The following is a 12,736-nucleotide window of genomic DNA, read 5'->3' as shown; positions in this document are numbered from 1 at the left end:
CTGTGTGTGAGGTGGGTGTGCAGAGGCTGTGTGTGTGGTGGGTTTTCAGAGGCTGTGTGTGAGGTGGGTGTGCAGAGGCTGTGTGTGTTTGTGCGTGTGTGGTACGTGTGCAGCAATCACGCCCAGAGTTCCGAGTGGCATGACCAGCTGGTCACTGGGGCAGGCGCGAGCCCTCCTTTCTTACAAACGCCCCCAACTTATAACTCATCTACATCCAACCTTCTCTGTCTAAAGGCTGGTGCTCAGGACACCTGGATATGCCCACAAACTACAGGGTCCCCACCTCTGACGCTTCCTGGGATAGATGTTAAATGCAAACAGGCTGCAGTGAAAGTGGAACAGCATCCCTGCCTGTTAGCAAGGGACAGGGACATGACACACAGCCACACGCATCCGAAACAAGGAGGCACGTGCCGGCAGCATAGGTAAGAATGTGCTTCCCCTTCTAGACATCACAAAACGCAGCATTCAGCCCCTTTTATGCAGACCACATTCTCAGACGCCCTTCCAGCACAGAATACGGCATGAGATCGCAGAACAGGACTCAGGACAGAAATTAGGCGAGCAGCACCCTCGTGACAACAGGCAGAGCAGATGTGAAATGGCCAGAGGCCATGAAGGGCAGGTTGTGACTCTCTTCCTTAGCCTTCCTGCACGCTCTGCTATTTCCATAATGTATACTTTATAATCAGAAAAAACACCCAATAAATACTGTTTTATAAAGAAGAAACTGAAGGAAAAAAACAGCCAAACAAGGGGAGTTCCACCCCAGACCTGAACCTGAAACGAGCGTGCAAGGGAGACACAGAGACGCTGGTTTGGAGCTAGTCTCTTGCCTCATTTGGAGACATGAGAGACACAGGTTTGGTTCACCAGCTGTAAGGGCAGAGAGGTCGTCACACTCATGGCAAATAGAAGTCGTTGACATTAGTTACTGTATAACATTGGGGAGATGGGTTCCTGTCCATGTGCATCACTCACTCTGACCCCAGCTGCCACCCAGAGTACCCAGAGCCCGCGTGCCAGGTGCGGCCTTGCAGGGTGGCCGTCAGCACCCACCCTCCCCAACTTCGGGTCAAGCAACACGTGTCACTGAACTTGAAAAGCTGCAGATTATCATCGTGCAGCCAGGCACATCTCATGGATTCCAGAGGGACGCGTGACGTGAGCGTGGCAGTGCGTCAGAATTCAAACCACGGGCACCTGTGTGGCCTCCTCTGGCCCCTGCACTGGCCCCGGGGGCTGCCCAGCCAGACAGGCACGGCAGCTCTGCCGTCAAAGGCGGGACCGGAGGCTCAGAGGGTCTGAGGTGTGCAGCCCGACTAAGACCCACCCTCACTCTCCCGTTCCCAGCACAGAGGGCCCTTCCTAGAGGACCGACATAGGCTCCAGGCAAACCCAACAAAAGGACACAGCTTGGAGGACAGGGGTCACACACAGAGCCCACTCGGGTGCCAGACCTGGAAGGGCCACCAAGCCGCCTGCGCCCCGCCTAACGGAGAGGCCCAGAGAAGGCGAGTGGCTGGGCTGGGGACACGGTGAAGCGGGCCTGAAGCCAGGTTTCGTCTCCCTAAGTCGGGTGCTCTCCAGCGACTGCCTTGCTTCTCTGGTGGCCCGGGGCCGGTCCAGGACCCTGCAGGCTGTGGAACAGTGGGCAGCCACGACCAGTCCTGCGGCAATCTCCCTCCACTTGTTCTTTCTATATATTTCCATCTCCCCTGCTTCCTCATAAAGGCTTTGCCTGCAGCACTGCATCCTCCCTCCCACCCAATCACCCCACTACAGGGAACGTCAGGGTAGCTGGAGACAGAGTGGCTGGTTTGCAAGCCGTAGGGCGGCATGCAGCATCTGACAGGGTGGAAGGCTCTGCCCGGCAGGCCCGGCAGACAGACAGACAGCTGGGGAGATACCTTGTTAGAAAAACTCAGTATGGAAACAACCTCTAGACTGGGGGAAAACAAAGGGAAAAAAAATGCATGTGAAAACTGAGCTCCAACACACACACACACACACGCACACACACACACACACACACACACGTACACACACAGGCTGGGACACGCACACACACAGGAATGCTGGGGAATCTCAAGGATTTAAAGTTCCTAAAGCAAAACCAGAGCCAGGCTAATGCTCAAACCGAACAGACCAGCCAAAAATCTGCCAGCATCAACTAAGGGGGGCAAACAGCACAGGCAGGCTCGGAAGGGGGAGTGGGCAGGTGGGACGTGCTTCCTTGCCGTCCCACCACAACTCACAGCAACAATGAAAGCCCCTCCCCAGTCCTTTACACTACGTTTCTAAACCACTCATGTTCTTTCAATTTCCCCTTGAGACATACAAATCACGAGGTGAGGTCTTGGAAAACTAGAAATCAGGTGTATGTATTTCAATTAATTTTTTTTTTTGGTCACACCATGCTGCATGGGGGATCTTAGCTCCCCGACCAGGGATCAAACCCACGCCCCCTGCATTGGAAGCACAGAGTCTTAAACAATGGACCGCCAGGGAAGTCCCCAGGTGTATATATTTCTAATTTAAAGTTCTCCAGAAGAGATGTTTTTATCTGAAGTTGTCCAGTTGCCTACCTTGGTCTAGTGCAGCAAGACTGGTGGCTGGGCAGGGAGGACGCTGCCTCTGTCCTTTAATGGGTCCTTTGAAATCACAAGATTCAGCTTTGTGAAAAGGGATCTTTATACTCTGTGGCTCAGAAAGACGCTTTTAACAGCTTTGGTGACTTTAACGGTTAGCTGAGAGCCACCGTAAGACCCCACGGAAGCACGTCTGTGTGGTGGGCAGAGGCCGGGCGGGGATCTGGAGGCTGGCCTCCTCTTACCCACGCAGGAAGGAAGGTTGGTGCTGGGTCCCCTGTGGCTCTCTGGGGACACAACAGTAGGGAAGCAATCAGATTCTACACTTCGGGCTCCAAATTTCAAAAGGGTAAAATTTCCCCAAATAACGAGATTACCAAGCATTCTAAGAAGGAAACAGCATCAGGAACTGAAAAGGGGGCTGATTCTGGCATCTGTTCTCCTCCCAGACCCTATGGGAGGGCAGCAGCCTCTGCGTGCTGAGCAGAGCCCACCGAGGCTGGACTTTACACAGAAATCACAGAGAACTGACAGAGCAGGAAGTGAATCAGGCAGCAGGGGTCATAAGGTGTTTAATGCAGGCGTTCACAATTCAGAGATACACTGAGTTCCTTTTTCTATTTATTTCATTTTCCCCTGGAATTTGTGGGAATTCTAAACCCAGAAGGCTAGAAGCTGAAGTCCAGGGACACAGAAATGGAAACAGCAACATCTTATCACTCAAGCCAACAGGAGCAAAGAAAACAAAACTAGCCACACGAGGTAATCAGTGTGGCAACAGTACTCGAGCTGGGAGGGAAGGGCGAACGTAATTTTAAAGAAACGGGTTCGATACTTCTTCCCAGTAGATTCTGAATTAAACAAAAAAATACTTGTCACATTCGTTTGGAATCGACATAAACGTTGCCCAGGGGTGTCAGGAAGCGGCGGGAAGGGAGCCCAGGACGTTAGTCAGGGGTGGGGTCTGTTAGTCGGGGTGTAAGCATCAGCCCTTCTACAGCAGCAACGGCCACGAGGTGGCAGCACCTGACACCAGAAGCTTGGGGCCCTGGAGGGCCATGCAGACGGGCGAACCTGTGGACATGGGGTGAGAAAGCAGAGCAGAGGCCAGTGACAGCCCACCCCCAAGGAGGCCGGGAGGCTGGGAGCCTCCTTACTGGTGGAGCCTCTCTAAGACCAGAGCTCTGTCTTGAGTCGCAATCAGAATCATGCTTTGGTTTTTAAATGAATGGGCCAAGAAGTGACTCTCAAAAGGATGGGATTACAGTAAAATATGAGAGACAGTGACCTTTGTCCCCTCGTCTGTCTCAAGAGCACTTTCAGGCATGGAGCCTGCACGGGGAGATGAAGAGGTGACACCGCCTGACCCAGGACTCCGGACTCCAAGAAGGCACTGGGCCCCAGGAGCCTCGGCTCCTGATACGAGGGCAGCCTTCCAGGCGGAAAGGTGCCCAAGGTCTAGAGGTGAGACTCAGGCCTTGGCTGTTTCTCTGATCCGACACAGATGGTGAGCTTTGTACGCAAGACGGCAAACACACTGAGTTTCTTTGAGATGGAGGTTCCACTTTAGAAGGCATGAGAACGGCCTGGAAGGTTTGTTAAAACAGGTAACCAGGCCTCACCTCCAGGGTTCCTGACTCAGAAGGTCTGGGGTGGGGCCTGAGAACCTGCACTTCTAACAGGCCCCCAAGGGGTGGTGCCAATGCTGCCACTCCAGGGACCATACACGGAGGACCACTGCCTGGGACTTTTCCTGTCTTTGTTGAAAAGAGCTGCAAAGTAGGTCCCTGGACAGAGCAAGAAGGGGGGTACATTCTCAGAGGCATCGGTCAACACAGCCTCAAGTCTGGTGAATCTGGGCAGAAATCACCATGACACCACTCCCAGGCACCTGGACCTCTCAGGGGGTGCCTGAGCACGCCCTGATGGAGACAGTGGAGGCCGAGCTCTCTGTGTGTTTGGTTCCCCAGTGTGGTTGGCAGTGAGCTCTCTGGGGGGAGTGGGAGGGATGTGCTTCGAGGGGAGGTCATGGTAGAGTGTGTGTGTATGCGTGCGTGTTGAGTGTGTCGTGTGTGTTCCTACCGTCAAACAACCCAACGATATTAGTGGGACCAGAGTGAAGATTTGAGGTTGACAGGCTGGGGTAGGTGAACTTTTATTTATAAAACATTAAAATAACCCCGGGCAGCAAAAGCTATCTCAGGTTTCCCCCTGGAGCACATACGGGCAGGGGGAGGTCGGGCATTGCTCCCTTGGAGCTGGAAAAGGGCCTGTGCTTTTGCCACCTGCTGGTTAGCGGGATGACTTCTTGCTGTTTGTGAGCAGGTGCGGGGGAGGGGGCATCAGCAGGGTTAGTTCAGCAACAGGGCTGCATACATACCACCCAGACGCAAGTCGATGAGGTCAGTGTAATAAGACTCTCCCCAATAGTCTACAACAAGGAATCGGTGAAGAGAGTTACTGCATCAGATAACCCTCTGGTCCCCCCGAGCCTCGAGCAATGAACGGCGTGAAGCATAAGAAACACCCAGAGACGTAGCAGGAGGGGGACAGGCGGCAGCTGGAAAGCATGTGTCCCCCCGGGTGCCCCCCCGCCCCCCCACGTGCACACTGTAGCCACAGACCTCTGGGTGCGAGGGGCGGTCACAGAAAACCACAGGTGACTGCACTGACAGAAAGCGATCGGCCAGGACAGAAGCCTTGGCTTGGTTGGGAATCCTGCTGGGACTCAACCTCATCTCAGATTTTAAAAAACTCAGGGGCAGATCAAAGGCTACGAACCTCCCTAATTTCTGAATATGAGAAGCCCCAGGCTGAGGGGCTGAAGGCGAAACGTGAACACCCTAAAAAAGCTGTGTCAGGAACCAGCCCTCAGCTTGCCCTGTCCACACCGACCCCACCAGAAGCAGAAGCACTTCTGCTGGACGGTCTGAGATAAAGGAGGCCCTGTTTCTTCTGCGTTCAGGCCCCCAAGGTCTCCAGCCCCCCTAAGAGCAGGCAACGGGCGGCAACGTATTCTTGTTCATCATACTCCAGGACCCCAACACAGGCGCTGTGAGCGAGGGCGGCCCCCAGGACCGTAACGCACGCAGAGTAGAGTCGGCTGCGGTTCGCTACCTTTTCCTCCACAACCCACAGTCTGACAGCTGGTCCTGGCAGCCTCTGGTTCCACACGAGGGCTCCTCCTTCCAAAACACACACACCGGAAAGCAGACTGAGGCTGATCCAGTGGGTTCCAGAGACAAAGAGGGCTTCCCAGCTGCCCCAGACCAGAAACCTCACGAGTCTCCGTCTTATCCAAGGCTCTGAAGCTAAACTTGCTGTGCGGATATACGTGAGACTCAGAACTACGCGAGCCTTCTCTGGAAGGCAGCTAGGCCACCAGTCTGACCCCTCAGAGAGCCCATCGGGTGAGACCGAATGGCCAGTTCAGGGAAGGAGCTGACCAGCACTACTCAGCCCGAGTGGCCTCCTCAAAGGCTCGGCCGCGAGCAAGCAGACGAGCAGGAGGCATGGGACACAGAAGCCCAAGAGAAGGCACAGCTGAGCCTCAAAGACGACCTCTGCCAGGTGGGAGCAGAGACCCAGGGGCTTCTGCCAAGAGGGAGCCTAGGAAGTGATGTGCTTAAAAGAAGAAAAGCGAAGTACTGGGTTCCTGTGTCGAGTGTTTCCAAATGCATTGTGGGAATCTCCCAACGGAGGTACCACAGCCCGTCTTTGAAACAGGAGACGTGTATTTGGACAGAAGTTCTGGGAAGCTTAGCAGACTCTTGACCACAATTGTGGTTTCAACCTGCTCTCTGGAAGGTTCCGGCTCTTCAAGTGCTGTTCTGGGGTCTCCCAAATACCCGATTCACAACTACTTTTAACTCATAAAAAAACTTAAACATGGCTTCCCTGGTGGTGCAGTGGTTAAGAATCCTCCTGCCAATGCAGGGGACACAGGTTCCATCCCTGGCCCGGGAAGATCCCACATGTCGCGGAGCAACTAAGCCCGTGCGCCACAACTACTGAGCCTGTGATCTAGAGCCCATGAGCCACAAATATTGAAGCCTGCGTGCCTAGAGCCCGTGCTCCGCAAGAGAGACCACAGCAATGAGAAGCCCGCGCACTGCAACGAAGGGTAGCCCCGCTCGCCGCAACTACAGAAAGCCTGCGCGCAGCAACAAAGACCCAACACAGCCAAAAGTAAAAAATAAATAAATTAAAAAAAAAAAACTTAAACAGGACACACCATGTTCGAATCTTTGATCCGCCAATGTGTAACCCACTGAAGCCCATCAACATGTTAATCTGTGCTGCAGGTAAACTTGCTTCTGTGAGGCCCCAGGACCAGGCTTCTTCTGCCCTCTGTGTGCGAGTGTCTGCCCTGCCTGTGACGCGTGGGAAAATGACACTTCATTCATCAACTTCAATCCTGGCCTGCTAGCAGGGTCTCACTCTCGGAGTGTCCTGCCAGGGTGATCCTCCAGGTGCAGGGTGGTCCTCCAGGTGCAGAGTGATCCTCCAGGTGCCAAGGTGGTCCTCCAGGTGCCAAGGTGGTCCTCCAGGTGCAGGGAGGTCCTCCAGGTGCCAGGGTGATCCTCCAGGTACCAGGGTGGTCCTCCAGGTGCCACAACACATAGCACATCTGGTTCTGGGTTCACTGTATGTTTGGGAGTATTTATCTGATCTCTTCTTCATAAAGAATCTGAACTGCAGTTGGATCTGTAGTGATTCCACCGAGAGAGCAACTCCGACTTTAAGCTGCAGACACCCAGACCGTTCTCACTGTGCATGTCCTGAGATTCCCATGGCTGTATACGACCTGCCCCCACCTCTGCGCATCAGGTGCCCACCCTACGTCCAGGGCTGGACTGGACATGGAGGGTATTAACCCTGCAGCTCTCCACAACCTGCATTTTCAAATTGTGTTTATTAACATTTAAGAGTAATTTTTTTTTTGAGTTAAACTTGAACTCATAATTTGTCTTGTAAAAAAGCGTTCTGCTGCTTTTTAAAAAAGTTTGAAAACCACTGACTTAGACGAAATTCTGGTTGTATGTGTTTACAAAAAGGTAATTATGTAAACAACTAGTAAGCGGAATTTCAGCAAAATCCCAGGTCAATCTTCAGTGGTCCCTTTTCTCTGGCCCCTTGGCAGGCAGCAGACTGAGGAATGCAGCCTGCTGTGGAAATGCCGAGGGGCCACCATGGACAAACCGCAGGGCAGCTGACAGACATCTGAATGCCAGGCGGAACCATCAGTGCTGGGTGTGCATCTGAACCTCAGAGCCCTGTGGGGCACAGGGGCACTTATGCAAACTGTGGCCCCTCTCCACCTCGGCAGGAGGAATCTGAGGGTCCAGGCTCCTCCTGGTATCTTCTGCAAGCAGAGAGAGCAGAGAGGGCAGGGCCCGCGGGTCCCCGTTCCCACTGCTTGCAGGGCTGCTCCATCCAGGTGGTCACGTTTGACAGAGGAGGCCGGGTCAGGGCACGCAGGGCGGGGGCCCTGCCGGGTGAACCTGAGTCCCCGCTCCCGGGCACAGGGGCTGGCTCGCCTCCGGAGTCAAGTTCTCACATTTCATCTGGTGGCACAGTGAGTCCAGCATCAGGCACAAGACATCACAGCCTCATCTTCCTGCCTCGTGTCCTGTCTTCACCTGAAGGTCACCCTGAGTCCACTGCTAGCTGCATTCCGTGGCCGTGAAGGGTCAGGACGGGAGACACCTCCTCTGTGCCTGACCCCAGTCCTCCAGAACCCCACGAACGCATCCCGACACCAGCCGCTCACTCGGAGGCCAACCACTGGTCAGTCTTCCAGCAAGATCAGAGGCAGCGACAGGCCGCATTCGTGGCTGCCTCCTCCTGATTCGCCTTCAGTTTATCCTCAGCCCAAAGCCCAGAGGACCCGCCCCCCTTCCCAAGGAAAGCCACGTCACCACCTGTCCTCATCCCTGGTCCCACGACTCTAGTGCTGACCCTGGAGCCCCGTGCTCTCTACAAAGGGATGGAAGCTCCAGATTCGGGGACTTGGGAAGGCAGGGAGGAATCGCTTGTGCCTGGGTTGGGGCTACAGCTGGGGCTGATCCAGTGGTTTCAAGGTCCTGAACCAAGAGGGCCTCCTGGGCCCTCGGCACCTCTTTGCTCTCCAAGCCCCACTGTGCTGGGCCCACCCACAGGCTCTGGGGACAGTGGTGTGACTGCACTGCCCCCATGGCTCTGCCCCAGGAAGGGCAGTTACCAGCACATGGCCCTCACAGCCACTTCCCAGGGTCTGCTCTGCTTGGGCTCTGCCCTGAGTGCCCAGCCTCCAGGACAGAGCCTGGTCCACCCGGGGCACCAGCTCCACCCGTTGGGGCGGGGGGCGGGGGTGGCCTGCACGAGCAGTTCTGTGATGGTTCCTTGTGCACAGCCTGCCCCGTTCCAGTCACTGTCTTCTCAAGGAAAAGATGGGGAGGAGGGAGGAGAGAGGAGGCCCAGGGCGTCAGCAGCAGATGGTGGGCCGAGGGGACGGCCAGCCCTGAGATGCATGGGCCTTTCTCCTCCTTTGCTTAACAGAAGCCCCGGCTCTCAGTGACGAGGGGACCAGAGAGAGAATCCTGCTGGAGACTAGCTGACTCCCAGGGGCAGGACAGGAACTAGCCTCCCGCGGGGCTGGGTGGGCATTCCTCAGGGATCCCCTGTCCACCAGGAACCCAGCCGGTACCTGCTTCCCCACGCAGCGCCTTCTCCACGGCGACGCCCCTCTCCTCCAGCTGGCGCTGCTTCTCCTCCACCTGCTCCAGCTGCCGCTGGATGATCTGCGGGCGACATGACAGCGTGAAGGAGGGAGAAGGGCGAAGCGGGCGGGTGCCCAGAGCGCGGCACGAGCACACGAGGGTGCAAACACCCCAGCGGGGCTCTTGAGAGTCTCAAACAGATCCTGCTTCGACAAGATTAAAACTGCCCAGCGCAGACTTGCGCTTGCTGGGGTCAGGGGTTGGGGTGAGGGACCGGGAGTTTGGGGTTAGTGGCTGTAAACTATTAGACGTAGGATGGATGAACACCAAGGTCCTGGTGTACAGCACACAGAATCACAGCCAATCTCCTGGGATAAGCCATCATGGAAAAGAGTATAAAAGGAATGCATACACGTAGATAACTGAATCACTTCGCTGTACAGCAGAGATTAGCACAACATCGTAAACCAACTCTACCTCAATGAGAAAACATGGCTCCACTCTGCACGGAGTGAGGCTTCTCGGGGATGATTGACACCCGGGACGACCTCCCACCCCGAAGCAGCGGCAGGGACATATCTTCACACAGAAGATGAAATAAAATCCAGGGATCCGGTCATGCAGGGAACGCAGATCCAGAGTAACGTCCGGGGAAAGGACGAGAAAGCTGGTTTTGGAAAACCAGAGGAATCTCTTCGCTGGGAATGGATTTGCTGTTCATGTTTCTTGCTGCTGTAGAGCTTTTGATTATTGTCCGAATCTTTATGAACACAGCTATATACATACGATTTCATTAAAAAACCACATTGTATTTAGGTATCATTTAATACTTTGCGTTAAAAAATTATTTTTTGTTAAAAAAAAAAAATCTGGGGGTTTTCCTGGTGGCGCAGTGGTTGAGAGTCCACCTGCCGATGCGGGGGACACGGGTTCGTGCCCCGGTCCGGGAAGATCCCACATGCTGCGGAGCGGCTGGGCCGGTGAGCCATGGCCACTGAGCCTGTGTGTCGGAAGCCTGTGCTCCGCAACGGGAGAGGCCACAACAGTGAGAGGCCCGCGTACCGCAAAAAAAAAAAAAAAAAAAAGAGGGAGAAGAGAATAGTGGCTTTTTAAAAGTGGTTCGTTTTGTTCCTTCATATCTTGACCGCTTTAATGCCGGCAATAAGATATGGCATGGTCCTTGTCCTTGGGAACTCACAGATCTGGAGACGGTCATATAAACTGGTTCCTGGAGTACAATTGAACCTTACAGGCACTGTGATAGACGTCACTGTGGGACGTGGTACAGTAAGCAATCTACCTTTCTGATAGCAGTCATCCTTTTTTTTCCTTTCCTACTTTGGACTGGGCTTGTCTTTTTACAATAAGTATGGGACTGAAGTAGATGTGGGAAAGCTAGACTTTGGCATTTTCCAGCTTAAAAAAATATCTTCAGAGGATTGATGGGTCCTTGGAAGGACCTGTAGTAGAAGAGTTCCTCACTTAAAAGAAGTAACGATGAGGGCTTCCCTGGTGGCGCAGTGATTGAGAGCCTGCCTGCCGATGCAGGGGACGCGGGTTCGTGCCCCGGTCCGGGAAGATCCCACATGCCGCGGAGTGGCTGGGCCCGTGAGCCATGGCCGCTGAGCCTGTGCCTCGGAAGCCTGTGCTCCGCAACAGGAGAGGCCACAACAGTGAGAGGCCCACATACCGCAAAAAAACAAACAAACAAACAAAAAAAACTGAAAGGCCTGGGACCCTGAGGACAGCTCCAACCTCTAAATCCCAGGCGCGTCGGAGGCCAGCCAGTCACAGCTGCCTCTTGCTAACAGCTCTGACAAACGCAGGAGCTGGCTTTACAGTGGTTCTTCCAGAGCTAGGGTCTAGGAGACTCAAAGCCGGGCCCCTCCCTCTCCCCCAGCCAGCGCCCCCCGCGAGGTTTCTGCAGTTGCACGAGTGGCGGCCCTGCTCGCCTCCTCTCCCGCCCTCCTGTGGGTGCGGACTCCCAGCGGCTCACCTGGGCGCGGTGCAGCCGCTTCAGCTCCTCCTGCTTGGCCTGCCTCCGGGCTGCTTTCTGCACACGCCGGGTCAGCTTGGTGTTCAGCTCCTCCTCCGTGTAAGTCCTCGGCTGCAGGGGACGATAGGGGTTTATTCAGTCAGGGTCACGGAGGCCGCAGGGCAGGCGGGGGCGAGGTGTGCGCAGACGCCCAGACCCTCAGCCTGGCAGGAGCTCCACGGGCCAGGGGGCACCTGGAGATCCATGGGAGACGCTCCCATGGGGCAGGGACAGGAGGCTGGCTGCACAATGACTGCTGGGCAGTTAGGACAGGAGGGTGGGGCGCCTTTACTGCTGAGATCACCAGTTTCCCATGTAAGGACATCTGCTCTTCTTTAAGACAGTGGAGGTAAACATGTTGATCAAATGTTTCCCCCAAGCCTCTTGCTTGTAGGGGGCACACAGGGAAAGGAAAAAGAAAACCCAGGATCCTGCTACTTTTTGGTTTAGTATCAAAAGCCACCTTTTTCAGATGAGCGCTACTGGCAAGGTTCTTTGAAGAAGCCACGCCTGAAGGCAACAGGGTGCTTCTATTCTAAGTCTGAGCGAACCCAAACCAACTAATGCAGCTGGAAGAAGGGTGCCGGTGAACCTGGACAGATCAGGGGTCTGCACACCAAGAGGAGCGAGGATGTGCTCTGGCAGGGCTGTGGGGCTGTCAACAACGGAGGGGCTCCCAGCCAGACAGCACAGCTGCACCTGCGAGCGTGGCGCGGAGGGCACAGTGGGTGAATGCGGGCGACACTGAGGGACACCTTCTTTACTGCCTCCAAGAAAACGAAAAAGGAGCCTTTGCAGACTTTAAAGGAGCTTCCGAATTTAACTCAGGAGTTTATCCTGGTAATCTTTATTCTAAGAGTTCCAGTGCTAGTGGAGAGCCACCACTTAAGGACCGTCTCGGGACTCCCCGAGCATGTACCCTGCAGGTCACGGAGCCAAGGGCTCAAAAACTCCCCGTTCCTGTGGCGCCCAGGCCCAGAGGGGCCTCCCTGTCCCCACTGGCATCCGGAGCAAAAGCACCACATGGCCCCCCAGCCTGCGACAAGCAAGGCACCTCCCCGTCCTTGTCCGTTGCCGCCGTCCACGCGTGCCCAGACACGGTAAGTGAGGGTTCGGCTGCCGGGCCGGGCGGGGCTGCAGCAAGGCCTTCCCACAGGGACAGGACACAGCCTTCGATGCACATCATGTCCTGAACATAAACCGACTTTTAAGGGGACGTGATGGAGAACAAAGCAGAATGGCAATAATAACAATGATCAAAAATTAAAAATAGGACCCAGAAATGGAGCAAAATCAGCTACAAGTTTAAAACAAACGTGCACGACTAAAACGCATGATGGCTCTTCCCGTGTCAGCCAGGATGTCTGCGTGTAGGCTGGGAGTGAGACACCAGCAGCGCCACCTCAGTG

At 54.9% G+C, this 12,736-nt stretch overlaps 1 protein-coding gene across 14 annotated transcripts in view; it reads right to left on the bottom strand.

The window, feature by feature from the left end:
• MICAL3 (microtubule associated monooxygenase, calponin and LIM domain containing 3) overlaps nucleotides 1–12,736 on the bottom strand; it is a 185,340-nt gene that overhangs the window by 16,227 nt on the left and 156,377 nt on the right. For 8 of the 14 annotated variants that reach the window (XM_082665671.1, XM_082665684.1, XM_082665685.1 and 5 more), the window contains 2 exons: nucleotides 11,289–11,399; nucleotides 9,280–9,373 (listed from right to left, as the gene is read on the bottom strand). In XM_082665671.1, coding sequence (XP_082521797.1) covers nucleotides 9,280–9,373; nucleotides 11,289–11,399 — 205 coding nt within the window. Of the gene's footprint in view, nucleotides 1–2,588; nucleotides 2,655–4,971; nucleotides 5,023–9,279; nucleotides 9,374–10,008; nucleotides 10,067–11,288; nucleotides 11,400–12,736 lie in introns of those variants that run through there. The other 6 variants (XM_082665676.1, XM_082665683.1, XM_082665678.1 and 3 more) reach the window with 3 other exon arrangements.

The sequence above is a fragment of the Grampus griseus genome (assembly GCF_964374135.1).
Source record: "Grampus griseus genome assembly, chromosome: 11".
In the NCBI taxonomy this organism is placed as follows: domain Eukaryota; kingdom Metazoa; phylum Chordata; class Mammalia; order Artiodactyla; family Delphinidae; genus Grampus; species Grampus griseus.
Note: the sequence above shows the minus strand (reverse complement) of the source record. Positions and strands in the feature narration are given on the sequence as shown.